General features: G+C 39.8%; 6 protein-coding genes across 6 annotated transcripts; 3 read left to right on the top strand and 3 right to left on the bottom strand.

Annotated features, from left to right (window-relative positions):
- Window positions 1–690: 690 nt before the first annotated feature.
- On the bottom strand, window positions 691–1,682 carry MELLADRAFT_86677 (uncharacterized protein; the record flags this gene model as incomplete). Its single annotated transcript, XM_007403416.1, has 2 exons — window positions 691–1,333; window positions 1,384–1,682. 2 exons carry the CDS (start codon window positions 1,680–1,682, stop codon window positions 691–693), a joined length of 942 nt encoding a protein of 313 aa, XP_007403478.1.
- Window positions 1,683–3,771: 2,089 nt separating this feature from the next.
- MELLADRAFT_41365 (geranylgeranyl transferase type-2 alpha subunit) lies at window positions 3,772–5,439 on the top strand (the record flags this gene model as incomplete). Its single annotated transcript, XM_007404129.1, has 5 exons — window positions 3,772–3,794; window positions 3,876–3,986; window positions 4,124–4,448; window positions 4,599–4,901; window positions 4,980–5,439. 5 exons carry the CDS (start codon window positions 3,792–3,794, stop codon window positions 5,177–5,179), a joined length of 942 nt encoding a protein of 313 aa, XP_007404191.1.
- Window positions 5,440–6,668: 1,229 nt separating this feature from the next.
- On the top strand, window positions 6,669–9,287 carry MELLADRAFT_86675 (Hypothetical protein; the record flags this gene model as incomplete). Its single annotated transcript, XM_007404130.1, has 11 exons — window positions 6,669–6,756; window positions 6,865–7,075; window positions 7,164–7,219; window positions 7,289–7,868; window positions 7,911–7,918; window positions 7,998–8,039; window positions 8,178–8,228; window positions 8,310–8,345; window positions 8,413–8,655; window positions 8,734–8,934; window positions 9,022–9,287. The coding sequence occupies 11 exons, from the start codon at window positions 6,669–6,671 to the stop codon at window positions 9,285–9,287; spliced, it is 1,782 nt and encodes a 593-aa protein (XP_007404192.1).
- A 1,320-nt stretch (window positions 9,288–10,607) lies between these two features.
- On the top strand, window positions 10,608–12,299 carry MELLADRAFT_100910 (Hypothetical protein; the record flags this gene model as incomplete). The annotated part of the gene is made up of 2 exons (XM_007404131.1): window positions 10,608–11,396; window positions 11,460–12,299. 2 exons carry the CDS (start codon window positions 10,608–10,610, stop codon window positions 12,297–12,299), a joined length of 1,629 nt encoding a protein of 542 aa, XP_007404193.1.
- A 4,852-nt stretch (window positions 12,300–17,151) lies between these two features.
- MellpRad16 (DNA repair protein rad16) lies at window positions 17,152–21,234 on the bottom strand (the record flags this gene model as incomplete). Its single annotated transcript, XM_007403415.1, has 15 exons — window positions 17,152–17,640; window positions 17,734–17,821; window positions 17,924–18,096; window positions 18,162–18,278; window positions 18,359–18,496; window positions 18,569–18,858; window positions 18,970–19,365; window positions 19,461–19,588; window positions 19,703–19,900; window positions 19,965–20,113; window positions 20,181–20,334; window positions 20,424–20,536; window positions 20,626–20,683; window positions 20,780–20,902; window positions 20,984–21,234. The coding sequence occupies 15 exons, from the start codon at window positions 21,232–21,234 to the stop codon at window positions 17,152–17,154; spliced, it is 2,865 nt and encodes a 954-aa protein (XP_007403477.1).
- A 277-nt stretch (window positions 21,235–21,511) lies between these two features.
- On the bottom strand, window positions 21,512–26,431 carry MELLADRAFT_114767 (uncharacterized protein; the record flags this gene model as incomplete). Its single annotated transcript, XM_007403414.1, has 14 exons — window positions 21,512–22,345; window positions 22,419–22,480; window positions 22,568–22,872; window positions 22,990–23,085; window positions 23,158–23,464; window positions 23,530–23,781; window positions 23,859–24,005; window positions 24,083–24,499; window positions 24,567–24,748; window positions 24,933–25,128; window positions 25,198–25,595; window positions 25,739–25,948; window positions 26,035–26,202; window positions 26,317–26,431. 14 exons carry the CDS (start codon window positions 26,429–26,431, stop codon window positions 21,793–21,795), a joined length of 3,408 nt encoding a protein of 1,135 aa, XP_007403476.1.
- Window positions 26,432–27,318: the final 887 nt, after the last annotated feature.

Below are 27,318 nucleotides of genomic sequence, written 5' to 3'. Positions count from 1 at the left end.
TTACTTTGAGTGTTAGAGTTTGAGAAGATTCCTTGTCTTTTAGCACTGTCTTGAATAATTCACGATGTTCTTCGCCATTTTAAGGTGTTGACAGTACATAACCCACGAAGGGATTTTACCCCGAGAGCAAGTACAAAAAGATCAAGGAACAAATTCACGAAGAAAGTCAAGAATGGGATTGTTGACAACAATCCTGCAACACAAGTTTTTCAAATCACAAATCGTTTTCAGGCTTGTAGAAGGACAGACTGAATGAAAGAAGCATGCAACCGAGACATCATCACAGAGGAAAAAGGCGCGTATGTAAAACTCGGGTACAGCAATAGATTGAAAGATTCAATTCAAAAGTTTTTCAAGTCAATATCTCATGACTATTTCAGCTCTTCCTTACAGTAAAATGAACCTTTGATTGACCAGGAGTCATACTCTGGTTTACATTTCGTTTTTGGAACCTCACCAAGTCAAAGTATCCCATATGTGCCAAAAGTCCATAACAAAACCCAATGAAATTTCCAAATTCCCTTGTTTCACAAAGTAAGATCCACATTCAAATTAAACAAATGATCAATGATCGACTGATAACAGATGACTTTAAAAAATATGTAAAGAGTGACTACTGAAAAAAAGTACGACTAGACAGATAATTGTAAAAAAATGTGAAAAATTCTAAGTTTACTTTATTTTGTATAATTATTTCTTGTTTTCACCACCTTTTAATTTTTTGAAAAGACTTCCAGACATTTTACGGACTCGGGATAGACTAGATGATCTTTGTAGGGGTTCTTGAATTGGATTTTGAGAGTAATAGTATTCATCGGTAAGAACAACAGCTGAAGGTTTATAAACATATCCAGTGGTCTCGTTGTTTTTGAAAGCTCCATCAACAGAAAATGCACTAGCTTGAGCAAATTCTCCGACTGAGTTATTTCTAAATCTTCCTAAAGGCGCCGAGAGAATTTGAGGAGGTGGTGGTGCGGTTGAGTAATCTATGAGTAATTCTTGAACATGACCAGGCACACTCGCAAATCCGGAAGAAGGAGACGTTGGGGAGCCAGAAGGGTGATCTAAGGGTGTGTGACCGGCACGACGTTTGACAATTTTCAAGGGCTCGACTGATGGGAGTTTTGGGTGTTGTCCTATGGTTGGAAATTTTCGGCGAGAGTATGTTGAAGTACCAGAAGAGCGGACAGGGGAAGATAGGGGAGGGCGATCGGATAGAGAAGGACGGCCGTCAGAAGACCCAGTGGCAGCGTTGTTGTTTCGAGACGAACCAGGGGAACTATAAGGGGCAAAACGAGAAAGAAAGAGCACAGGTGTGAGGCAGAGTCGTCGACTTCAAGAGCGATGTAGAACACCAGAGAGATCAAGAGCACAAGAACATACCTTAGTGGAACGTAATCGTCACCAAATACGGATGATGTAGCCAACGAAGCCTTGCGTGGAAGTGGAAGAGATGGCAGCATGTCTTGTTTGTCGTCTGAGGTTTGTTCGTTCGGTGGGTAGCGTGGAAGATTGTTGTATGGAAGTGAGCCTTTTCTCGTATAAGCGTAGGGAACGTTTGAGTCAAAAGCATTCGGCCTTGAAGTTTGAAGGTTGGATTGTGGTAGAGAGGCAGAGCGATCACGAGTGAGATGAGTAAGTTTTGGATGACCAGAAGGACTATGAGAATGATTTGGGGACATCTTCGTTGACTAGCTGATTGGAAATATTTCTGGAAATGTGAGTTGTTGAAGTCGTATGTGTTTGAAGCGTGAGTAGCTGAGAAGCGTGGTTGTGGTTGTGGTTGGATGTAGATGGACTACAATCGAGGTGCACTAAATTTATACCTTGGACTTCAGCGATCAGCGATCAACAGCACAGTGTGGATCAGCTTCTCCAATCCACGGCTGCATTATTAGCATTATTAGCATTATTTTTCTGGCGGCGCGAGGTCATTTCATTTCATTTTCAAAAATCGAAAAGCCTTTGTACATGCATTAATCGAGATACAGGAAGCTTTTTTGTCAAATGCTCGCGTTCTTAAAAATGACAAAGACATCAAAATTCATGCCTGCCCCATCGTGGAGAACAGCGCACCAAATCTAACCAGGGACCACATTTAGTCTGCTAAACATATGTTTTGTTTTGGTTTAATGAGGTCAAAACACCGCCTTTGGTTTCTTTTTTTGACTGTAAATTCGAGTCGCTGCCTCGCAGCACCATCAGCCCATGCAATGAAGAGATAACAAGTTTGTTTGCTAGAGCATTGCTCATTTATCGAGGAACTCGCGCCAAAAAACATAAGGAGGTACTTCTATGGACCATCGTGATCAATCTCATCTGGTAAAAGGCGACTTTCAGACGCAAAAGTGGATAGAGATCACATTTAATGATATAGCACTTCAAAAATCGTCAATCTCGAGACCTTTGAGGTTCATAGACTTGGGCAATTGCTCATCTCACATAATAATCGGTTTTGTCGCTAACTGTTCCTATGCATATAATCCAATTCGGGCTTACCAGGGCGCCCACGTCATTAAGCTGAAGGCTAAGCACTGTTCAGGCTATCTAGCACTAAGGGCTCTGCAGTTCCTCATCCTAATTCTACAGGTGTGTCCGCCAGACATTTTGTGGAATATAACAAGTTGGAATCGGATGATTTGCCTCGAGCAAAATATGCGAAAGTGGAATAAAAGTCACTAACTATAGCCTCGAGTTAAGACCTGTTGAGACACCAGTCTATTTTCCTTACAATATCTTAGGTAGACCTTTAGCCGGGAAGTAGTCTTTGATCTGGCTATACATGGCATTGTGTAAAGGGCATCAAGATCTAGACTCTACCCATTCCCTCAAAAGACTGCTTCATTCAGAATCGTTTCGGTCTATTACTCAGTAATGCTTATTGCGATACTTGCTGCCCAAATGATCACCTGATACAGCCTGATAGATGATCTATATCAAGAAATTCGGTTGTAAGAAGACAGGACAGAGCCATCAACAGACAAGAAAAATGACTTCGTGCTTCTCATCTGGCTCTCCGTGCGATGAAGAACGGTGCGAGTTCCTAAAAAGCGTGCAATGGTCTCATCTGATGACGTTGACGTGGTGTGTTTGAATTGATCTTGGTCCAAGAATTGCCGTACGGCGAATTGGCCATCAGGCTGTCTCAAACCAAGCTCAGGAATGTACGTTCTGCGCTCAACTCCGAAAATGATATGGCGCACAGTGAAAAACAAAGCCCTCTTCGGAACATTTTTCAATAACTCTGCGGTCACTCTTGCTCATTTTGGCGGTATGTTTGCCATACTCTGCATCAAAGATGCCAAGTTGAATGATTTGAATCGATCATAGCAGATATAAGCGTAACATATACTGCACACGCCATTGAGTCAACATCCAATCGAATGATCGCACACCGCTATGCTTGGTATAGCTCCTCTTGAATGCATCGCCGACACGGTGTAAATGCTGACATTGGGCTTGATGCAGCTTGCGATGCGTCGGATCCTCTGCTACGGTGAACCTTGAGAGACTTGAATCCAAGCCATATTCTAGAAATCATCAGACAATGTGGAAATTATTTATGATCGAATAAAGGATTCAAGCTCAAAAGTAGTCCAAAAAGTCCTGCTTCACAAGGAGAGTTTTGCGATCAATTTTTTTTGGCCTGTTTGTACCGGGCCGGACTTACTATAATTAGCTCATCACGATACGGGTCGTCCTCAAAGCTGACGTCTGCGGGTATCTCATTGAGCCTTTGTTGTTTGAATAACTCTTGAGTCAACGATCTAACTCAACTCATCTGAGCCAAGATGGTACGTATCTTTCACTGTCTATCATGTCGCAAAAATCAAAGTATATCGATCTAACATCTTTGCAATCGTTTGTTCAAATAGCACGGAGTTCAAAGACCTAAAACTGTCACACCACGTCATCCTAGTGAAATCGAAGAAGAGAGAGTTCGATTGCAAGAGTATCAATTATTGAATAAGAGTTTACTAGAACGAGTTGAGTTTTTGCCAAGATCATTCATCACTTATCTTTCCAATGAAATTTCTCTTTGATATCCTTTGATATTTCAAAAAAACTGACTTGGATCATTTCGATGTTCGCTTGAATTTTTCTTTTTTGCTTCGATCAAAAGAATCACAGAAAGGAGTTTGAAGAAGACGATTCATTTGATTTAAGTACAGCACTTTTAACCTTAAATCCAGAACATGTAACAGCTTGGTCATTCCGAAGAAAATGTTTAATCTCAATGATCAAATCAAATGAAGTTAATCACCATGAAATAATATTAGAAAAATTAAATGATGAAATGAAATTCACATTTAAAAGTTTTGAAAACCATCCAAAATGTTATTCGATTTGGGAGCATCGTAAATGGATTTTAAAACAAATGAAAAGTCAAGATTGGTTTAATGAATTGAATTTAGTAGAAAGTTTACTTAAAAAAGATGGAAGGAATTGTGAGTGAATCTTTATAATCAAATGAAACTTTCATACCTAGAATCAAACAAAAACAAAACTTGGTTAAATATTGGTTTGCCGGTCAAATGACAGGGTTTATTCTTTTGTTTTTTTTCTATTATTATTTGTTATACTTGATCTAAATTTAGTTCATGCATGGGGATATAGACGGTTTTTAATTTCGATGATTTCAAGTCAAGATGATCAACTTTCATCTCAAGAAAGGTTTAAATCTGAATTAAATTTTACAACAAAACAAATCGAATCAAATTTTTCAAATTTTTCTGCTTGGCATTATCGATCAAGATTACTTGAATCTCAGTTTCTAGGTTCTAAGACAGATGAAAAAGAAATTAGATTGAAAGAAGAATTTGAATGGGTTCGGAATGCTTTATGGATTGATCCGAATGATCAGAGCGGTTGGTTATACCATCGTTGGTTAATGAGTCATAGTTTAGTTCTCCTGATTTTGATGATTTTGAGAAATGCTTGATAAAAAAACTAACCTAATGATTATTTTTGACTCATAGACGATCGAGATGATGTTCGGGAAGCAGAGATTGCATCGATTAAAGAATTATTAGAACTCGAACCTGATTCGAAATGGGCACTAGCCACATTACTTCAATATTGTCCAAATGAAGTAGATGTTTTGAACAAGTTAGTCGAATTAGATCCATTACGTAAAGAGCGGTACTTGGATGTGGCGAAAGGTCTTGTAAAAGTTTGAGGGATTAGAAATGTTTTTTTGCCCCAGAGTCTTGATGCTTTCCTTTTCATGTTCAACTCTTTTTGTTGTGATTTGATTTTCTTTGTTTATTTTCAGCTTTTGGCCTCGTTGGATTCCAATTCTCTACCCTTGTTTTCTTCAAGTCCCATGATACAAGACTAAAGGCCCTTTCAAATATTCCATTTTGTCTCATAGAGTTCCTTGTTCTTCTCTATTCTTGTAATATATGTGATGTTCCCAATAATAAGCTAGTGAACTGCAGACATTGGCACCGATGCCATGAGGCGAGAGAAATTCTACTTGATCATCAAGACTGTTGGAGTTATGAAAAGCTTGGGTATCAAAACAGTCAAGTTTCTATTACCACAACTATCCAACATTCTTTTTATTTACAAAAGGCCATGTTTAAGATTTTACAGTGTTGTGTAAAACTTGACCAATTAGGACGCTTGGATGAGCTATGTATCTTATTGTGAAGATCAATTCTTTTGAACTTATTGCTTCGAGTTAAACTGACCGGGAATATGAAACAGGTGCAAGGATGAGTTGACTGGGATGAACCCAGAAAGGGAGACTTGAAGCGGAGGATGGATGAAAAGTATCAATATCAATGGTAAAGAGCCAAGAAAGATTATGACGTCATCGGTAATCAAGTTCAAGAAGAAACTCGTGGCGTCTGGTACCTATATGCGGAAGGCCAGGATCACTGAGAATTGGGGGCAGGAAAAAACTGAACGCATAATCTGCTCGACGACCGTTATTCAACGTCCCTATCTATCAAACTACAATAAAGGTTGGCGGAATGCTCAATATGTCAAGGCTTGCAAGCAGTGCGTGATGGTGCTTTTGATAGCTGGGCTGGGACTGAGTGGGACAAATGGTATGGGCGGTGCGTGATTTCTTGAACAAATCTTCAAGTCAAGTACTTCATGGCATCCGGCCTTCGTGAGCTTCTTTAGAGAGAAAGAACAAGATCAACGAGTTTATCCTCTTGTATTCTCTGTGTCAAACTTGACTTTTGGGAAACTTCACGTCTCTATTGAATTTGTTTCTCAATGAAACCTTTTTCGAAAACCTCACCGGTCATGATCTGTTGATAGGCCGGAAAGGTACTTTTCACGAACAAAGCATTATAACATAACTGATCACCAATTTTCCTGATCAGATTGATTTGCCGAAGAGTACCTTTCCGGTTCTCATCAGCTCAATAAAGCATGGAAATAGAACTGATATCAGGAAGCGCTTTTCATGCATCAAAGAACGTTGATTTATCTTTATAGATCACCCAGTGTTTTGCTGATTCTATCTTTCATTGCGCACACAACTCACTCAGATTATAAATATTTGCTTTAAAATATCTTTGGGACCACTACCTGCTCTTTTACCCTTTGATTTATTTATAAAAACTTTGCAATACTTATAAAAAGAATATATACATTTTTTTGAAGGAAATCACTTCAAGAAAACAAACTTTGCGCTATTTGACGTCATGGAGAATACTCATCAAGCTCATCAAGAAGTTCCAATTGAGACTATTGAAGATGATGACTTTTTTGATGTTCTGATCATTGGTGGAGGTATGTTTGAAGTTCATATATCAAGATAAACTCATCAAGCCTGAATGTCTCCAGACTCTTGCGTACAAAACTTTCGAGATCCTGATTTTTTTCATTTATATTTCGTAGGTCCACATGCACTTGGACTAGCTGCTCGTTTACGCGAACCATTTCCAGCTTCTCTATACACAGATCTAGAACATTCAAAACTATCATTTCTAAGAACTCGTAGAAAAAGCCAATCAATCAACTTAGGCAGAAGTGATACTGATGGAATACATACTAAAATCTTAGCCTTGGACTCAAATGCCTCTGAAGGTTGGTTAGGTAGATGGAATGGGTAAGCACAATTCGAGTGGAATTTTAACCATTAAAAACAAATCATTATGATGAACTGACTAATTTTTTTTGAACACCTGGATTCGAAGGTTTTTCAATCACCTTCAAATTCCACATTTACGATCTCCTATGTTCTTCCATCCTGGTCAGTATAGAAAACTTTTCGGAAATTTATCACAACGTCTAATTTAATGATCATACCACAAAAACACAGGTCCCTCCGACGTGGATGGACTAGAAGCCTTTGCCAAGAAAACCGGTGCAGAGTCAGCTTGCGCTACCTCGAACGGAGTCGAGAATACAAAACCTACAGTAGGACAATCTGAAAAAGGTGGTGATAGAAAATGTAGAAGATCACGAGCGCTTTTAGGTCGAGCAGTGAATGAGCGAGAAAGAGCTTCTTATTTTCGACCTACCACTGATCTTTTTCAGAAATTTTGTCAAATCGAATTAATCAAACGATATAATTTAGGAGAAGTGATCAAGCACGACACTGTCACTGGAATACATTACTCTATACTCCATGTTAAGACTGAAGGAAGAGGATTCGGTTTCACCGTTACAACTTCGAAGGGAAAGAAATATGGAGCTAGATTTGTCGTCATGTCGATTGGCCCTCAAGAATTTCCAATCGTACCCTCTTGCTTAATTCCTAGTCAAAGTATCACTGACTCTCATCACGGAGACGGTTGGTGTCATTCTTTGTGGTTTTCGAAAGGAGGAAATAATGAGTTCAAAGCTTCTGTCAAGCAGAGTTCGATTGACGGAGGTAGTATCGTGGTGATTGGAGGAGGGTGAGTCTCATTAGCTACTGAAAACGATATCATCTAGATTAGATACGAGAGTACGAGTTTGACATACTGTTTGGTTTTGCAAAACCAGACTAACCTCTGCCCAGATCTGTGAACTGGCAATCAATAAAGGAGCCAGAAAAGTAATACTAATATGTCGTGGCTATTTGAAAAGTACGTCAAGTTTATTCTCAGGTTGTGATTTTAATAGAGATCGATGAAATGTTTAAAACGAGTCTGGAATTATCCTGGTGGCTGATCTTGCTTCTCGTTGGGTTTTCCGTAACAAATGATATCACGTTGACCTTGCAGCCAAGCACTACGATTTTCCACTCTCCTGGGTCACCAAATATAGCAATCTAGGTTGAGTTAACCTCTTTCTGTGCTTTGTCCTCTCGAGGTGGATGAAAATTAAAACTTGATCTGGTATCTTTCGAAATTTAGAAAAAATGAACTTCTGGCAAGAAGATTGTAGAGAAGGTAAGTAAAAAGTTAATCGGGTTCCTGAATTCCTCAAAACCTTACCCATTTTGTTTTTTTCTTCTAGCTCGATTGAACATGGTTCGTAATGCTCGAAATGGTGGATCTGTTAATCCTTCAACACTTTTTCAAATCAAAAGACGCGTTGCCGAAGGTCGACTCAAGGTTCTTTTGCATACTACTGTACAAACTGCTACCCGAGATAAATCAACTGGAACTTGGTCGCTGAAGTTGAGGACTGAATCACCTGAAGCTTCGGAACCCGTCTTTGAACAAATGGAAGACGTGCGGTTTATTGTTGCATCAACTGGTAAATATATTTCCCAACGAGTTTCTTGACGATTTTTCCTCTTGAGTGTAGTTATTCTGATTGATTTTGTTGCTTCAGGCGGAAAGTTGAATTTTTGCAAGATCCCTTTTCTTCAACCACTTCTGCAGCAAATGAGAAACACTGAACTCGATCAGCCCAATAACTCGTCGAACCAAATACCTCCAATAATCCAAGGTCTACCACATTTAACAGAGAGTTTACAGTGGGGCGAACAATTACCTCTATTTGTCATGGGGGGTTACGCGGCGTTGGAACTTGGTAAGCAAGTCGTTCTGTCTTTCACAAGGCATCTTCCAAGGTATCTTCAAATTATTCAAATCTTTTCATTTTTTTCGTTGCTTGAAGGTCCAGATGCCGGTAACTTGTCAGGTTCAAGGAGTGGAGCTGAGCGTGTTGGGTCCAAGTTAAATGAGTTACTTGAAGAAGAATGGCCACTCGACTCCAATGCAATTAACCCTGAGCCCAACGACAAAGCTTTGCATCATTCAAACAAGGTATCCTATGTAAAGCGAGCGCTAAAACGGCAAAATAAGATTCACATGGGCGCTCGTGATCGTCGAGCTGGTAATATTGGTGGATGGTTTGACAGTCTGAAGGAAATCGAAGCTTGAGAACCTTTTTTGTACTTTTTTTCGTATCTTGAAGGTGTGGTTTTCTAGAGATCAACATGTTGTAATAAATAAACCTTTTCTATCCTTTCTTGTAAACATCTCACGAAGCCTCCGAGGGTTTGTCACTGCAAGCGTCCAATGTTAGTTCTCTTTCCTCTATGAAATCACTCTTGGAGTTGTCTAAATGCAAGATTGTCTGAAATTGTAATTTTGAAATCTTGAAGCTGATTGAAGCTTTGTAAGCACAACCTTCGGATTGTTGATAAAACCAACAAGAAAATATATCACATACATTTTAAATTAAAGAAAGGTACATATACATTTTGCGTTGACCAAATATACACAGACCAAAACAACTCTAACAAAAGTAAAACCAAACCTTCCGTGAAAATCCAACATACAGAAGACGCATAAAAATAGATAAGTCTTATATGTAGCAGGGCCGAAGGCCCTGTACTAGCTACATTAAGACAAATGGCTTAAACCTGACTACCGAAGGATTCCGCCATTATAAAAGGGCTAGTCTAAACCGAAGTATTGTATTCGAGACTAGACCCTAGTAAAAGAACATTTAATTGTAAACCAGGCACATGCCATCGTCATTTGTGCCTAGTCTAAACAAGGCATCCTTAGCCTTCTTGTTTGTATTAAGATTGTATAAATAAAGGAAACTATTCCCATTGTAATAGTTTCTGCACTTTATCTTTGATCAATCTGTTACCTTTTACTTTTACAAATTCTTATACATATCATCTGCTCTATAAAAGATCTTTTTATACACGCAATTATATTTCTTACTTTTGTTTACAACATTTAAAAGCCTTTTTCTGCCTTCATCGTTATTCATTGAACTCCTTCGAAAGCATCTCACCTGCCTCGGTTATCCTAACCTCCACCCGTGCCCCTTTTGACTCAATTCTTAACTTCTGAATACAGTTATAAGATCTGTGATCTTATTCCTCTTTCTTCCACTTCGTTCACCTCGAGTTCTTGTTATACAAGAACTTATATCATAACATGGGTAAATCTCCGCCCTGTTACACTGGTAGCGAGAGCTTCTTTTTTTTATTTGAAAAAATTGATCCTGACGACCTTTCAAAAAAAAAAATTTCTTTTTGTCTATATTTTAAGTTTTAACAGATTCAAAAAGACTTGTCTTTTTTCACTGTCAATAACTTCTTCAGAACGTATTAGATCTAAATTTTTTTTTTCCGAAACAAGTGAGTCTAAATTCGAGCTAAGTTGAAAAGAAGAGAGAAAAAGATATCCAAATATCTAACATCTGATTCCTTTTGTTTAGTAAAACATTAGATAACAGTCATGTCCGGAAAATCTGTCCCCCAATCTTCTGGTCGCCGAGCTGGCTCTCATATCCCTCTTACTGACGAGGATGTTAAAAAGATTATCCTCGAACTCCCGGAAGTCCTCTCTACCACCTGGGATCCAAACTACGGTGTGTGGGACAAGGCTAAGGTTGATAACTTTGAGAGTTGGGATGAGGTTTACTTTCAAACCTTGAAGACCCACAAGGAAAAACGACTTCTTTCGATTCCTCCGGTTGTCCAACGCTTGCTTGGCATCAACTCGGACGGTGAACAACGTCTTGAAGTTGAATCCCCGACCACATACAAGAATCCTGCTTTACCTACGGATGGATCTGTCGGTCAAACTCCGGCTGCCCCCCCAGCCAACACGATGCCCCCTGCTCCTGGGAAGAAGACCTCCTCTTTGTTTGATAAGAAGCAACAAGAAGCTCCTACCAACAAAGGTAAGACTCGCGCCAACAACGAAGCATCACAGTCTTACCCCCTTACTGGTTACGTTCCACGTGAACGGAAATCAGTCTCGGCCTCTTCTATGGAACCTATGGACGACGTTCTCAATGACCAAGATTATCACCGTCAAGAGTCCAAGCCACTTGTCATTGATCCAATTGAAGATCCAAACGAGGTCGCCGCCTTTCGTCAATGGAAGGCTGCCTCTGAAGCCGAAAGAACTCGACTCTCTCAACGCATCGAAAGTGTCACTCTGTCGGATTCGACAATCATCCCTAACCCTGTTTCGACGCCGGCTCAACAGCTCATCCACCAAATAACGGTTAGAGATTCTGTGGGTCCTTCTGTCCGACCTGGAACTCAGCCCGGTTTCACCAGTTTGACTTGATATTCTCAGCCACCTGAAGCTGGAATTTCCCGTGATAAAGATTATCACAAAATTTGCAAGACACTGGCCATTCAAAAATTCGAAAAATTCGACGGTACCAGTTCTTATGACGCCCCACTTTGGTTTGCTAATTTAGCCAAAGACCTCATGCTCCTCAATGTTGATGAAGCAGTATGGCATTACATTGGATTTCAGTTTCTCGACGGTGCTGCTTTAACTGAACTTCGTCAAGTTATCGGATCACCAAATTGTCCTAGCACCTATTCCGAATTGGAAGATTTCGTAATCAATGCGTTCCCCAGTTTGCTCTCCCTTATCAACATCCAAGGGAGATTCGATAACTTCAAATTCCGTCCGAATGAGAAGGTCTGTGATGCGGTTGCCCGTTTTCGAGTTCTCCAAAACGATGCTATCTACTTGGGATTCGAATATCAAGAATCCACGGTTTTCCTCAACAAATTACCTCCTTATCTACACAGATACGTTCAAGGTGAAATAGAGCGCGATTCGAGAGCTGGGAGACCTATGACGTTTTCGCAGGTCACTTTATGTGCTATCGATAGAGACAACCAACTACGATCTGAGAAGGACCATGTTAATACCGTTTCGACTCCTCAAAATCATTCATCCAACAATAAGAAGAATAACAAGAGGAAAAATCCAGAAGGTGGCAAGTCCGACGTGGTCTGTTACAATTGTGGGAAGAAGGGTCATCGTTTTGGCACGTTGGTTAATCATATTTGTCCTGAAAAAGCTTCACCGCGTACCTTAAATTATTTTAAGAAAAATAAAGGTAGCGGTTCTTCTTCTAATGCCGTGGCTAGTGGCTCTGGGGAGTCAAAAGCCTAGGCGATACAATCTTTGCTCCTATTGTATTGCCTGATCTGTCTACAACATCATCTACTGTCTTTATCACTGCTAGTAATAATACTGTCATTACCACCGCTAGTGATCAATCTTTGGATTATTGTGATGTTATTTGTGAGCCCGAAGTCAAATTGACTTCATGTGAGAAAATTATTTCATCCAAGCCCCTTAAAACGGCTAAGAGTTCGAAGACTAAGAGTGTTTTGTCTCAATGCGAGAAACAGCCTTCGAAAATCGCTCCTAGTCTTTACGACTATTTACCAAGCGCTCCATGTAAGGAGATGTGCTGTCAAACAGCGGTCAAATCTACCGCATTCTCACCGGCCAGTGAGCCCGGTGTTTTAACCTCTGGAATGGTCACGGATAGCTTCCGCGATCATTTGGCTGCTATTGAAACAGACTCAGGAATGCCTAGAGTCGATTTTGTCTTAACACTAGACAATGTGTCCACCAGGCTATTAATAGACACTGGTGCGAAGCAATCTTATATTTCGCAAAATTATGTCGATAATAGGAAGATTATCACACAAAGGAATCCGTCGCGCCCCGTAGTTTACGGCGTGTGGGGGAAAGCTCAGAAGTGTAATCACCTCGCTGGACTCAACATAGACTTTGGTCTAGTGTCAATCAGTCATGAGCTTCGTGTAGCTCCGTTGGCGTCATTTGACGTAATCCTGGGTATGGATTGGATTGGCACATACGCCGTCTCGACGGATTGGGCCTCGGGGACTTGGGTCCTTCGAGACTTTGCTGGAAAGGAGCAGTCTTTTCGACCCGCGGCCATTTCAAGCCCGGTTGAAACTTTGCACCTCATAGATGGTGAGGTTCACCTTCAAGAATGTGATGATGCTCCTAGTACAAGGAGCCAGATGCGGCGATTCATGCGAAAGAAAAACGTAGAGTCCTGGCTAGTCTATGGTTCATACTTCATTCACTCAATAGATGAAGTCGAAGGGCCGAGGGAAGAACCCCCTACGGTTCTTCCCAAGATTTCTACCGACGATCCAAATCTCAGGAGGATTGCTTCTGAGATTGTGGAAAAGTATCGGGATTTGTTTGACGAGATTTCGTCTGCCTCCAAAAAGGAGAGGACAGTCCAACACCTTATCGATACTGGTAATGAAAAACCAGTAGCACAGGCTGTTAGACGCATGTCACTGTTACTTCTTACAGAACTTCAGAAGAAACTCGAAGTTTTGGAGAAGAATGGGTTCATTCAACCTTCTACCTCACCTTGGTCTTTGCCAGTTTTATTCGCCAAAAACGCTGCTGGTAAACTGAGGTTTTGTGTTGATTATCGAGCTGTCAACTCGCTAACAAAGCGAGATCGGCATCCATTACCTTTGATCCAAGATTGTTTTGATCAGCTTCACGGTTCCACACGTTATTCCAAGTTTGATCTTCAACAAGGATTTCACCAGATGAGAATCTCACCTGATCACGTGCCTAAAACTGCTTTTAGCACTAGGTATGGGCATTACGAGTGGCTCGTGATGCCATTTGGCTTGGTGAATGCACCAAGTACGTTCCAAAGAATGATGAGTGATATATTACGACCCTACCTGGATAAGTTTGTCCAGGTATATATGGACAATATACTTGTATATTCCCGGAATGATAAGGACCATGCCGAACATGTGCGACTGGTCTTGGAAGCTTTGGCGCGCCATGAACTAAAAGTTAGTGGAGCAAAGTCTGAGCTGTTCGCCAACGAAATACAATTCGTTGGTCACATGGTTTTGGCAGCAGGAGTTCGTCCTATGAAGGACAAACTTGAGGCTATTCAAGCATGGCCACGTCCTGCTACGGTAACTGATGTTCGAGCCTTTTTAGGTTTGACCGGCTATTATAGGCGATTTGTTAAAGGATTTTCGAAAATAGTGTCCCCTCTTCATGAATTAACTGGAGGGAACGTTACTAAGAAATCCAAAGTGGTGTGGACTCCAAAACATGAAGCATCCTTCATTACAATGAAGAAAGCTCTGATGGAACCACCTATTTTGATCAACCCAGATCCATCCAAAGCCTATATTATTGAGACGGATTCAAGCGACTTCGCAGTCGGTGCCGTTCTCCTTCAGGTTGGTTCCGACGGAAAGGAACATCCTATCGCATTTGACTCCACCAAGCTGAATGCGGCTCAGCGTAATTATCCAGCTCAGGAAAGAGAGCTGCTCGCCATCATCCATGCGTGGAGGAAGTGGCGAAATTACGTCGAGGGTGCCGTTTGCGACACGGTAGTAAGAACAGACCATGTCACTCTTACGTACCTGTCCAAACAAGCACTCCCCACCAGACGTCTTCTTCGATGGATAGAGGAATTTGGGGAGATGACGATCAAGGTGGAATACAAATCAGGTCCCACTAACATTGTACCAGATGCCTTGAGTCGTCGTGTCGATCACGAAATCTTGCTGATACAGGACTGTCGTTACGGTTTGAGGGACGTCTCCGATTGGCCCCTGTTGATCCCTTACATCCGGGGATCCCAAGAACTGCCGACTTGGGTCACAGCGGCAGTTATGGAGACAGCTATCCGAGGCGCTCGTGAATTTGAGTATAACGCCGAGGAAGAGACTTTGCTGTGGATAGGCAACGGCTCAGAAAGGAGCCCGTTTATCCCTTTTTACCAGCGAGCCGAGCTGATTGACCTCTTACACCGAAAGTACGGTCATAGAGGAAGGGACGGGACTATCTCTTTGTTAAAGGACAGAGGGTGGTGGCCTGGCCGATATAAAGACGTTGAGTCTTATTGCAAATCGTGCCCAGAGTGCCAGATTTATGAAGCTCCTGACAAAAGTCAGGAAACTGCTCGACAAATGCCTCTTGCCCCCGTTGATCCTTTTGAGCGATGGGCAGTTGATTTTATTTCTCTGCCGGAAAGCCAAGATGGATACAAGTGGATCCTTACCATGGTTGATCATGGTACAGGATGGCCACTTGCTGTCCCTATGAAAACGGCTACCTCTGCTAATGTGGCAGAAGCTTTGTTGAAGGACCTCATACAGGTCTATGGTGTTCCATCCGAGATCCTTTCGGATCGAGGAAAGAATTTTCTTTCAAAAGAGATGACACTGTTCCTGAAAAGCTGTCATGCCAGAAAGATTAATACTTCTGGTTACCACCCTCGCACAAATGGTAAGTGCGAGCGTTTTAACGGTATCCTGGAAAAAGCTTTGTTCAAAGCTAACACTTCGAAAGATCCGAAGCGTTGGCCTGAATATCTTGCTGAAGCTCTATTCGCCGTGAGGGTGAATAAGAGTACAGTCACGGGTTGGTCGCCTTTCGAGCTACTCTACGGGGTTAGCCCTAGATTGTTAGGCAACCCAGCCACTCTTCGAGCTCCCGTTGTGGATAATGATCCGAGCATGCAAGAAGCTCGCCTGGATAAGCTTTGACTTGCCAGGCAGAAGGCCTCCAAATTGTCAGTCGAGAGAGCGGCGGTTAATAAAGCCTGTTTCGACAAACAATTTGAGGTTGATGAAGTAACGGGGAAAGTTGCCTCCCGTCTTGTCACTTATGAAGTAGGCGACAAGGTAAAACTTCGTAATGAGGCCCATACAAAAGGGGAACCTCATTGGTACGGACCGTTTGAGATCCTTGATTCTCTCGGTAATAACGTATATCGGATCTGACTCTTGAATGGCTTTACAAAGGAACAGGTTTAATCCTTTTGTTAATTTAAGTGATTGACAAAAATTCAGCGTGGGCCCTCCCCCCTCGACTTCTTCAAGACATCGCCAAAGAAGACTTGAAGGTTTCCTTGGATCTGAAGAAGCAAGCTAAACGATTGGCGAAAACTCAGGAGAAAGCTGGCCCTACTAGGATTAAATTAGTTGGACGATTTGCTCCGGAAAACATGAGTTCTCGGGATCAAACCGTTTCTACTCCTCAGGACCAATCGTCATCATCTCCTGTTGCGTCTTCTGTACCAACGACAACTCTTCCTATCAAACCACCCCAGCAGGATCAACCTTCATCTGTGGAAACACCTCCACCTCTTCCTGTCCCAAAACCTCCGGTTGTTCAGCCGCGTCGTTCCAACCGACTTCATAACAAGAAATAAGATTGGAACGAATCATCTCAGCCTGAAGAAAACTTTTATCATGACGAAAACCGTTATCTCAACAACAAACTCTTGTGATTCCGCAATTCAGGAGTATTGCTTGTTTGGGAAGGGGATGGTTGTAGCAGGGCCGAAGGCCCTGTACTAGCTACATTAAGACAAATGGCTTAAACCTGACTACCGAAGGATTCCGCCATTATAAAAGGGCTAGTCTAAACCGAAGTATTGTATTCGAGACTAGACCCTAGTAAAAGAACATTTAATTGTAAACCAGGCACATGCCATCGTCATTTGTGCCTAGTCTAAACAAGGCATCCTTAGCCTTCTTGTTCGTATTAAGATTGTATAAATAAAGGAAACTATTCCCATTGTAATAGTTTCTGCACTTTATCTTTTATCAATCTGTTACCTTTTACTTTTACAAATTCTTATACATATCATCTGCTCTATAAAAGATCTTTTTATACATGCAATTATATTTCTTACTTTTGTTTACAACATTTAAAAGCCTTTTTCTGCCTTCATCGTTATTCATTGAACTCCTTCGAAAGCATCTCACCTGCCTCGGTTATCCTAACCTCCGCCCGTGCCCCTTTTGACTCAATTCTTAACTTCTGAATACAGTTATAAGATCTGTGATCTTATTCCTCTTTCTTCCACTTCGTTCACCTCGAGTTCTTGTTATACAAGAACTTATATCATAACGTGGGTAAATCTCCGCCCTGTTACATATATATATATCATCCAAAAATCATCTTTAAAATCAATCTATGATTTCCCATCAACTTCTTCATTAACAAATTTATAAAGTTTTGAACCAGATTCAATTCCAATTAAATTTTTCATTTCTCTTTCACTTAATCCACACAATTCTCTTAAATTATTCACTTTTTTCTTTTTAGATCTTAAAATCTTATTTGAATTAATTAAATTCATTCCAGGTAGACTTCTAATCATTTCTTCTGATAAAATTCGATTATTACTGTTACTACCTTCTATCAACTCTAAGTTTCCTGCTTTATCTGCTTTTGAATATTCATCTAATCCTATAAGACTTGCTGTGGTGGTATCTGGTTCTGGATGTCCTGATTTGATTTCTCGAAAGATCTCCGCTGTTGCCTGAGGTGATGATGACCAGATCAATCGAAGTTTTGGAAAACTAAGAGTTAGAAGAACCAGTTTAGCTTGTAAATCTGTATCGGAGGGTGCCTTTAAGTTTGTCGCACTGCTACCCGCTCCCCGAGTGTCTTTATACGTCTAATCATCCCCAAAAGAAGAACACTGGTGTAAGAAGGATAAGATCGAAAATAACCATAATTTATAGACGGGCTTGAAGCTGAAATCACTTACGTCAAGCGAGAAAGATTTCTTCTGATCGAATTCAATTAATAGGATTGGCTGCTTATAATGAGCAGTCATCATTTCACATTGTTGATATCTAGAAGTTAATAAAAAATTGAAGTATCAATTAGTCATTTAGATCCTCAAGTCAATAAAGTATTTTGAAGTGAAACAAATTCTTTCTAGGTCAAATACTTACAATCTTCCTGAATTGAAACTCTGGATCAAATCACTGATACTTTTTCGTTCAACACACATATCAGGTGAGATAATATAATCACCAACAATCAATGTAGTCGGTTCTACAAGAAAGTTGGCAGCGTGTAAAAGTGAAGGTAATGATGACCGAAACTCTCGCACGTCTACAACCACCTAATGACCAAGGTTAATGCCCACCCAATAGCACACGATTGGGCTAATTGTCAGAATAAACTTACTTGAGGTAATCCACTTTGTAACGCCTTTCCACCAAGTCGAGATGAGATAGTACGAAGAGTTTCTTCCTCTGTACTTTCTCCTGGTCTCACTTCCGCTTGAAGAGGTACGACCATCGTCTGCCAAATCAAAAAAAGAGACATGGGTCAACTCATCATTAACAGACATCAAGATAAGCGAAGTACGAGTGACAACAAACCGCATTTTCCCTTATAAGTCGCTCAAAAGCTTCTTTCTCTCTTCTCACACTTGATAAATATCTTTGTTCTTCCACCGAATCGCTGTACATCATAAAGTAAGTTTTCACATTCAATCCAGGGTTTGAAGCTCGATAACACTGAGAGTGAGAAGGAAGAACGAAAGCACTCTTAGAATTCGGTCAATCAGATGACAATACTCAAAGGCTTACCTCCACTCTTCTCACAAAAGCCACATCAGGCTCATACATTACGATGTACCGAGGATGTAATTCTTCCAAGACTCTATCATCTTCATCACCCAGATAAGTCCTGATAATCACCATATCATCCGTTGATAATAAATCAAAGTAAGCCGAAAAGTCATCTTCATTGAAGTCTTCAACTATCAACGCTTGACTTGTCGTGTCATCCTCGATCGGTTTCAAACCAGATGCACTCGTCATAGAATCGAGTCTTTTTTCGTGTTTGAAAGCAACTTTGATCAGTACTGAATCCATTTCTCCGTATCTCCAAAGGTATTTAACGTACAAATCTGCAACATCACCTGCCTCCTTTTCCAACGCCTCAGGATCTGCAGCCCTAGCTGGTTCCGATTTTCGATCGGACCGACTTGTAGATCCAGTACCCGCACCACCACCTCTAACTCTACGTCGTTTATTCAAACCAGCTCCACTGTTCCTATAGTCAGCTTTCCGTTTAAGTGCTTCACTAAGATTTTGATCAGAAGATCCAGTTGTAGATCCAGTTTTAGATGCAAAATTAGAAGGTTGAATTGATCTAATTGGATTTAAATTTCCAGATTTTTGATTTAAATTTCGTGTCATCTTTCCAAGTGAACCTTTCCATAAAAAATAATGCTTTAATCTACGTCTCATCATTGGTTTAAGTTTATATACTTCATCTAATTCTTCATCTTGAGTCGTTAAATATTCATTCAACATTGCACAAATTGATGATGATGAGCACATTATCAAAACTACCTTTCCTGAGTTGAGGTTTTCAGTTTCTTTTTCTGTACATAAAACAATGTGGTAAAAGTCAAGCATTACAAGGTGTCAGCTCTCGTGGAAATTTCTTTCTGTAAAATTCAATTCTACTTACTTGAAAGTTCGTCAGATTCAAGGCTAACTTCAATCTCCTTCAATACTTCACCTAATAAAAGCCATTTAGGCTGCTCTTCTAACACAGGTTGAGTTCCTTTAGGTAACCAATTCCAATCCCACTGCGCCCTTCGAGCAAATCCAGAGACATCCAAGCCGGCTTTCTCAGCGGCATCCAAAACTTCGACTTCCCTCATGGCTTCTTCCTCTTCCTCTGTTGGTCCTTCTTTATCATCATTTGACTCATTAGTAGAGTTCTTTGACTTTTCGATATTTTCATATAACCTTCGTTTAGCTACTGAAAAGATCGTGTCGGCTGCACTTGTGAAAAGCCAAGGGCTCTGGTTTTGTGCAGTCACACCAGTAGTCGTTGAAGAATTGGCGGCTAGAATAGTTTCCAAAAACTGATAAAAAGTTACACAATCGAAGCTGAGGAGATATCTAAGAAAAAAACAAAGATGTTAACTCTTTAGTTGACACAGGGATAAAATCTCAAATGACTGACCCGAGTAGTTTTCGTAGTGTTGTGAGATCGCCTACTAATTGTCGAGTTTGAGGACTGACTCGATGCCAAATGGGATCGAGCTGAGCTCTGATGATCATATCAAATGAACGGAAGAGAGCATTGTCCACCGTAAGATCATCCACTTCAAGCTATCAAGGGAATGCAATTCGTAAGTCATGTCATCCGATCACAGAACTAGATATAAGAAATACTGACGTTCGTGTTGGCCCTACGGATTTGATTTAAACTTGCATCCATACATTCAATGATCGAAGTTTGGATATCATTCATTGCAGGACTCAAGGCTTGGTGTAGTTCAATTACTTTAGGCTTGCGAGCCTCCAAGTCTTTTCTGACAGAGGCGTGAAACCTAGGAGAAAATATAATCTTAGAAAAGTTCAAAGCCGGAAATTAAAATCGAAAGATGAAAAACTTTGAAAACATTTTTGTAAAACTCACCTAGGCCATATCATTACTGTACGAAGACGTAATTGAGTTAAGACTGTTTGAAGCGGCGAGAGTCCGAAGGTAAAATGTTCGGGTTCTTCAGAAAATGCTTTGAGAAAACCAGTCTATAAATATTACCCACCAGAAGAAGTTCGAGTCAGCATTATGATCAAGAATGACTGTCGAGAATATATATTATTGAGTTCTACTCAACTGTGTTAGAGCGTCTAAAGACTCGAACAATAAAAGCTTCAATCGAAGTCGGCGTAACACTGAATGATCAAAGAAATTCACAATTAGTTGATGTGAACGGATGGCTTCAATTCATGTTGATGATTCGGTCAAATGAAAGCTTGGAACTAACCCACAGTTCGGCGTGAAGGATGACTAAGCCACTGATACGTTCGATATCGATCTTGCGACAGAGTAGATCCACAATCAAGATTCTTGAAGTGATCGATAACACTCCACCTCTCTGATACACGCGTTCCCTTCAATAAAAGAAGGAAAAAACACGCGATTAGAATCTAAAACTTTCAAGAAAACTTTTAATTCGATGAGAAACTCCTTACCTTTCCTTTGAACCCATTTCATGACCTATAGAAACCAATTGCATTCCAAGATCATCTTTTAAACCTGATTCTTCTTCTAAAGTTGCATTTACCACTATTACTGGTTTAGGATTACTTTTTGTATAAGTTTTTAAAAAGTTTCCAATTATCGATCGAGCTCCTAATCCTCTTGCAAGGACAATCAATGCATCTTCTTGCTTCAGATCGGATAAAACTGATTCTTGAAATGGTAAAAGTTTTAAAGCCGTCATTTCGGTCGAATAACTTTCAATCTGTTCATGGAATTCGAGATATAATGTTGCGGTTTTAGTTGAGATGACACCACCCAAGGGGTCAAGACTTATATACTGCTCTCAAATCCCATAATCACAAACCCATAATCTCGATCTCTCACTCCAAACTGTCGCAAGTTTCTTCTCATCATGAAAGAGTTCTCAACTGTTTCTCAGCTTCTCCTCGTTTCGCAGAGCAAGAAACAGAGTCAGATTGGCTCGGCTTAGATCATCAGGTTTTCGTAAGATTCGTCTTCAAGAAATCACATCTCTAAAATTAATCCCGTCCTCATTGGTATACAAATACATTTTAAAAGTAATCAAAGATATCAAAAGAAAATTATATAAGTAGGATCTGAAACCAAAAATGACATCACAAACAAATGCCAGGTTGCCAAAAAAAACATCGTAAAAAAGAATCAAGTATGTTTCAAAGAGTATATATACCTAAACAAAAAAACAATCCACAATGCACAATTCCACTATCAAAATCGCAATTTAATATTAATTCGAATCATAACTTGATTGATAAAATCATCATTCTTCCTCATCACTATCTATAACTAAAATCTTTCTAGACTTAACTCTTCTAGGAGAATCTTCTAATTCATCAATCTCATCTTCATCTTCTTCACCACCAAGTTTGATAGAAGAAACCAAATTTCTTTTCCTATTAATGATTTCAACACTTTTGCTTTGTGCTGAAGAAGTAGAAGAACGTGTCGGTGAAGTAATATCTATAGTAGTAGTAGTAGTAGTTTGTGGTCTTATATCAATTTCATCTGAACTGCTTTCTTCATTTTCTTCTTCATCTTGACTCAGCTCAGGTGATACTTCTCTCAAAACACTTTTCTCACTCGTTAAGTTAACTTGATCTTGTTCTCCATCCAACATATCAACATCCATCTCATCATTCCCTGCATCATCTTCATTTATTCCAATCTCTTTAGACCGAGCTACTTTTTTGATCTGCCGGTTCCTTTTCGCTGGCTTTGCTCGTATCTTACGTGTTGAAATGGGATTTGAATCAGCTTTAGAGGCTCCCATTCCTAAAATTGCACCTTGATTTATCCGTTCTCTTAAAAGTCGTCTATATAACAAAAAAATAAATTCATGAGCTTTAATCCTTTATGAAAGACTAGTTGCAACGAAGGATAACAAACTCTTGTTCAAAAAATCTAGCATCTCTTTCCGCATCATCCTCGTCATCAGAATCTGCAATAAACTGGTTAATAGCAAAACATAAAGATCAATATAAATCCACTAACTCAAAACATCTGATCACTATCAATCGAAGAAACGAAATTCGTACCTGAGCAGATTGATATTGTTTAACTTCTTGTTGTTTCTTAGCTTTCCTTTTCTTACGAGATTCTTCCTCATCCTCATCACTATCACCATCTAAAGCTCTTTCTTCTTCATTTAAATCAGCGCTCGTTTCACGTCTTCTAGTTCTTCTACTGCCTTGTGTTTTTCTCTTTTTCTTTACTAATTCGGCTGCTGATTTTCCATTATGATCGAGTGGGTTTAATAAGAAATAATCTATGATTTTTAAATCTACATTCAATTCGGTATGTAATCGGGTTTTGGGTATTGTCCATTGAAGTCGTCCTTCGTCTTCGATTTGAAAAGGAAAGAAAAAAACAAATCAGTTTACATGAACTCTTAACAAATAGTTGGATCACCCACTGCCCGAACAGAAAAAGGCTTCGAAAAAAATTACGATCAACATACCTTCTGTATTATCCCAAGACAGTAGACGTAAAAGCAAATGAAGCTGTGGATCACGTCCCAGAGCTTTGTCGTAATCTTGGTCCTCCGATCTGACCTCTAAAAACATCAATCATCAATCAGTGATCAAGATCCAAATTGACCAGAAATCTTCAGTAAAGCCTAATGCACCATGATCTTCAAACTTTTCCAAAGCTGCAGCAGAAGGTTTAGCGAATTTCTCTTTCAACGCTTCACTAAGTTCTTCATTAGGTTCATCAAGCCAAGCACGAATATCGATATTTTCATCTTCATCCGGAGAACCATCAGTGATAAGAACTATAGCCGTTCGAGCGGCTGAAGCTAAGCGTAGTGTATCCTTGACTTGTTCCACTAGATCAGATTTGTTGTCATCGACTAACAAACCGATTGCCACTCCTAATTTCTGAGACCACGTTAATCCTGGTTTCACCACAATCTCTGCTGGAAGTTTTAATGGCTAGATATGGAAGAACAGATATCATTAATTCGCGTGATAATCTCAAGGTGAAAGGATATACTAACTTTTTTCTTAGATTTCGTAAGAACCAAACTATCAGCATCACTATCACTATTTTCAATATTTCGAGTACGACCTCCTTTAGTCTTTCTAGAAGGAAAAAAACATTCAACTAATAAAAATGGATTTTGTCTAATCGATTTGAAGAATTGTTTTAAGATATAATCAATTAGTTTCCAAAGATCATCATAAACGGGATTTCTGGGTGAATTAGCTCGATCTTCGAGAAGTGTATTCAGTGTATCGAATGTAGAAACCTGAGAAATCATTGAGGAAATAGTAAAAAGCTCCAGTGTTATTGTTTTGATAGATCTGGATCAGATGTCCTAGGTACCTTGAAGAATAAGCCATCTGATTTAGCATTCACAGCGATCCGATGAAGAAGTCTTACAACGCGCTTCAGTTGCTCAGGATCCTTGAATTCCCGATGGCCGGTCAGATAGACTAATAAGGTATTGAGCACCGGCTCACGCGCGAATTTCTATATGGACAGCATGTCAGTCAGATCCGGCCCATAATATGAACTACTGCATGTGAAGTTGAATATAGACAACTCACTGCTTGAAACTTTTCAAACTCAAACTTGTGTTCGGCATATCTTTGAGCATTACGAGCTTCCATAGCTTCAAACTCAGCTTCTTCCTCATCACCAATCCCTAAACCAGCCTCAGCATTTTCTAGTTCTCCTTCAATCGCGTTCCCCTTTCCGTTTGCTTGTGACTTTTTGTTGGGTTTCTTTTTACGAACAAACATATGGTCTTGACTCTTTGAATGACGTTCAAGCATTTTCAAAAAGACAGTGGCGAGAAAAATGATGTTGTCGAGGAATTTGTGAGATTGAGTTGTATAGCTTGATAATAATTGGATCACAATCTCCAAGCTTGTCTCGTCATAGTATAGTTTGTCTTGAATAAGTGTTGCCGCGTCGATATAGGAGGCGACGCCAGAAGCCATCAAACCGTCAATGACCAAAAGCTGTTTATAAAAAAATATGCCTTAGCGTTACGGCGGATTGATTGACACACAAAACCTAGCAACTTACCTGGTACAGTAATGAGTTCACTGCTGCATGAACTTCCACAGCCGGCATAGGTTTCTCCTCAACATTAGCCTTAATCTTTTCCAGAATATATCGCATACAACCTGGTTCAATCAAACTCGCAATTAAATCGAAATCGTGACCTTCTTCACTATCTGGAAGTATTCCTACGCGTTTCTCTCTATCTCTAAGAAGTAAAAAGTATTGTAGAAAAAAACCAAATAATGATAAAAATCGGATCGGATCTGTTTCTTTAACTTTATCTCTTTCCATTTGAATATCTTGTAAGATCGAACCAAAGAAAGCTATTTAAAATGGAAGAAAAATTAGCTTCGAAAAATCAATGAATTGCAACTGAGTAAGACTAACGGTTGAATGCCGATTCGATAAATTCAGTAGCCACTTTTCTTAAAACCTTCATAGCATCAGGCGTGAGTTCAGTAGGTGTTCCAAGCTCATCCCTGAGTCGAACAGGTTTTTTCTTGGCTTTTTTACGCAAATCCAATGCATGCTCCAAAGAAGTTGTGATATCACTTTGACGGTGTAAGTTATACTTTTGACCTTCCTAGTTATCAAAATAAAACTCTTTTCAGATCAAATTCATAATATATTGATCGCTATCACAGGAACATACCGTATGAACGCTGATAGTGGTGCCAAAGCGAGAATGTCGACTAGGAGCTTTCCTAGCCTGTCTTCGTTTCTCTTGCTCTTCTTCTGCAAGTAAAGCATCTAATCTCCTAGCTGAAGCTGATAAAGTTTTAACAGTTTGACCTTCCTCATTTGTTTTGAAAAATGATTCTGCATCTACTAAATCTTCAGCATTCATTCCACGAAAGAGCAAATGCCAAATATCAAGAACGATCATGTTCCAGGCGCCAAAGACGTCAAAACGATTTGCACCATGACTCAAGTGAATTAAAAAGTCGAAAATGCCGAATCGTGACATTTGAATGATCAGTTCGGATTGAAGTTGATAGTCATCAGCTGACGTCGAAGATTCCCCTATCGGACAAGGTTTGTCCTTCAAGGCTACGAGATTTCGAATGATATGCAAAATTAATGATATGATATTTTCGTCCTTTTCTGTTCGCTCTCTGCAAGGTAAAATGTGTTTGAAAGTCAGAGCTAATGTCCTGCTTGTAGTCCGAGGAGAGACAATATATACCGTTTACCCTTTTGTAAAGAAGGAACAATGAGCCTAAATATATGCGCCAAGGCACCAGCATTTAAGATATCACGTTTATAAGAAAGTTGAGCAGAAATCAGACCGGAAAAATCAATCTGTTTGAGCTCTCGTTTGGTTTCTTGATCCAATAGTTCATTCATTTCTTTAAGCTCTGAAGCAATATCGATTGGCCAAGTGAGAGCCGAGATGAGGTCAGCTATTGTTATGAAAGAATGTTAAGGAAATCGTATCAATTGTTTGAATTACCAACTTCAAACTTGAATAAAAAAAAGTATTACTCACAACAAAGAAGAGAGACCCTGAAATCCTTCTTATCATCAAGATCGAGTGAAGTAATGATCGGAAGTAAATCTTTGGGAAGTATTTGACTATCATAAAGCAATCTAGCCACAGTTCTATCATCATCATCTTCATCTAGCCTCCAAAACTTTTTTAAATCTTTTAAACAACCTAAACATTCATCTCCAAGTTTATAAACTTTCTGTAGTTTTGGCTTCGATTGATTATCACGCCTTTCATTATCATCTTCATCGTTATCAGATTCTATAAGGATGTCTTCGAAACCACCGAGAGCTGAAACGACAGCTAAGACTGCTGGTTCTAAGATTTTTCTCCGCTCCATTCGTGCTTCGTGAGCTTTCGAGCTCTCCAGCTTTCTCTCTGCTTTTTTGAGAGGCATGGCTTGAGTTCGGTTTGAGTGATGCAGAGACTGTGAAGCTTCTTGATTTCTTGAATCTCGAAATGAATGACCGAATGATTACTGAGAATAAAGTTGATTATGGACAAGATGGACGCTGAAGTGTGAGACAGTTCATCTGTCGAGCTTCTTGATCCGACACCAACGCGTCTCCAAAATTTCAACGCGACACTGATCCGATCAAAACCCGGTGAAATCGCTGTCGGGGCGAAGAACCACCGGCGTCCTCCCTCCTCAGAGCACCTCAACTGATCGGATGGTAGTTTAGACAACTTCCAGGAAACCAGACAAAGATAAGAAGACTGGGATATGTCGAATGGAATATTTTTTTGGAAATTTCCAGCACTTTGAACCCTGAAGTGTTTCCAAGTTGAAAATCTTCTCAACATCCTTTGACATATGTTCTTTTCATAATGTTAGGTATGATTTTCAACACATAACATTATTAAATTTGATTTCAAAATATCTCAAGTATGAACCAAGTAACAAAAATAATCAAGACCCAATTACAAGGCAATAAATAAAAGTCAAAACAAAAAGTTGAACTTCAAAAAGGATAAGGTGGTTGAGGATAGACTAGCAGAATCAAGGAAGTTGGTAAAGGAAGCCTTAAGAGGAGGAAAATCGAGTCCAGCTACAAGAAGAAAGGTACGGAACGTATCACAAATTATGCATGGGTTTTTATGATACAAACGTTTAACTTTGGGTTTCGCATGGTAGTCAGTTTGATCTAATATTGAGTATCTTATCAAAATTTCTCAAAGTGTGATTATGGTGGTGTAGAGGCAGGTTTGTCAGGGAATCGAAACAAAGCTAGCTGATTAAACATATGCGTAGGTGGTGGTCCTTCTGTAATAAGAATAGAAGAC

This window comes from Melampsora larici-populina (genome assembly GCF_000204055.1).
Source record: "Melampsora larici-populina 98AG31 unplaced genomic scaffold MELLAscaffold_1, whole genome shotgun sequence".
NCBI lineage: Eukaryota > Fungi > Basidiomycota > Pucciniomycetes > Pucciniales > Melampsoraceae > Melampsora > Melampsora laricis-populina.
This window is presented reverse-complemented; position numbering and strand designations above follow the sequence as displayed.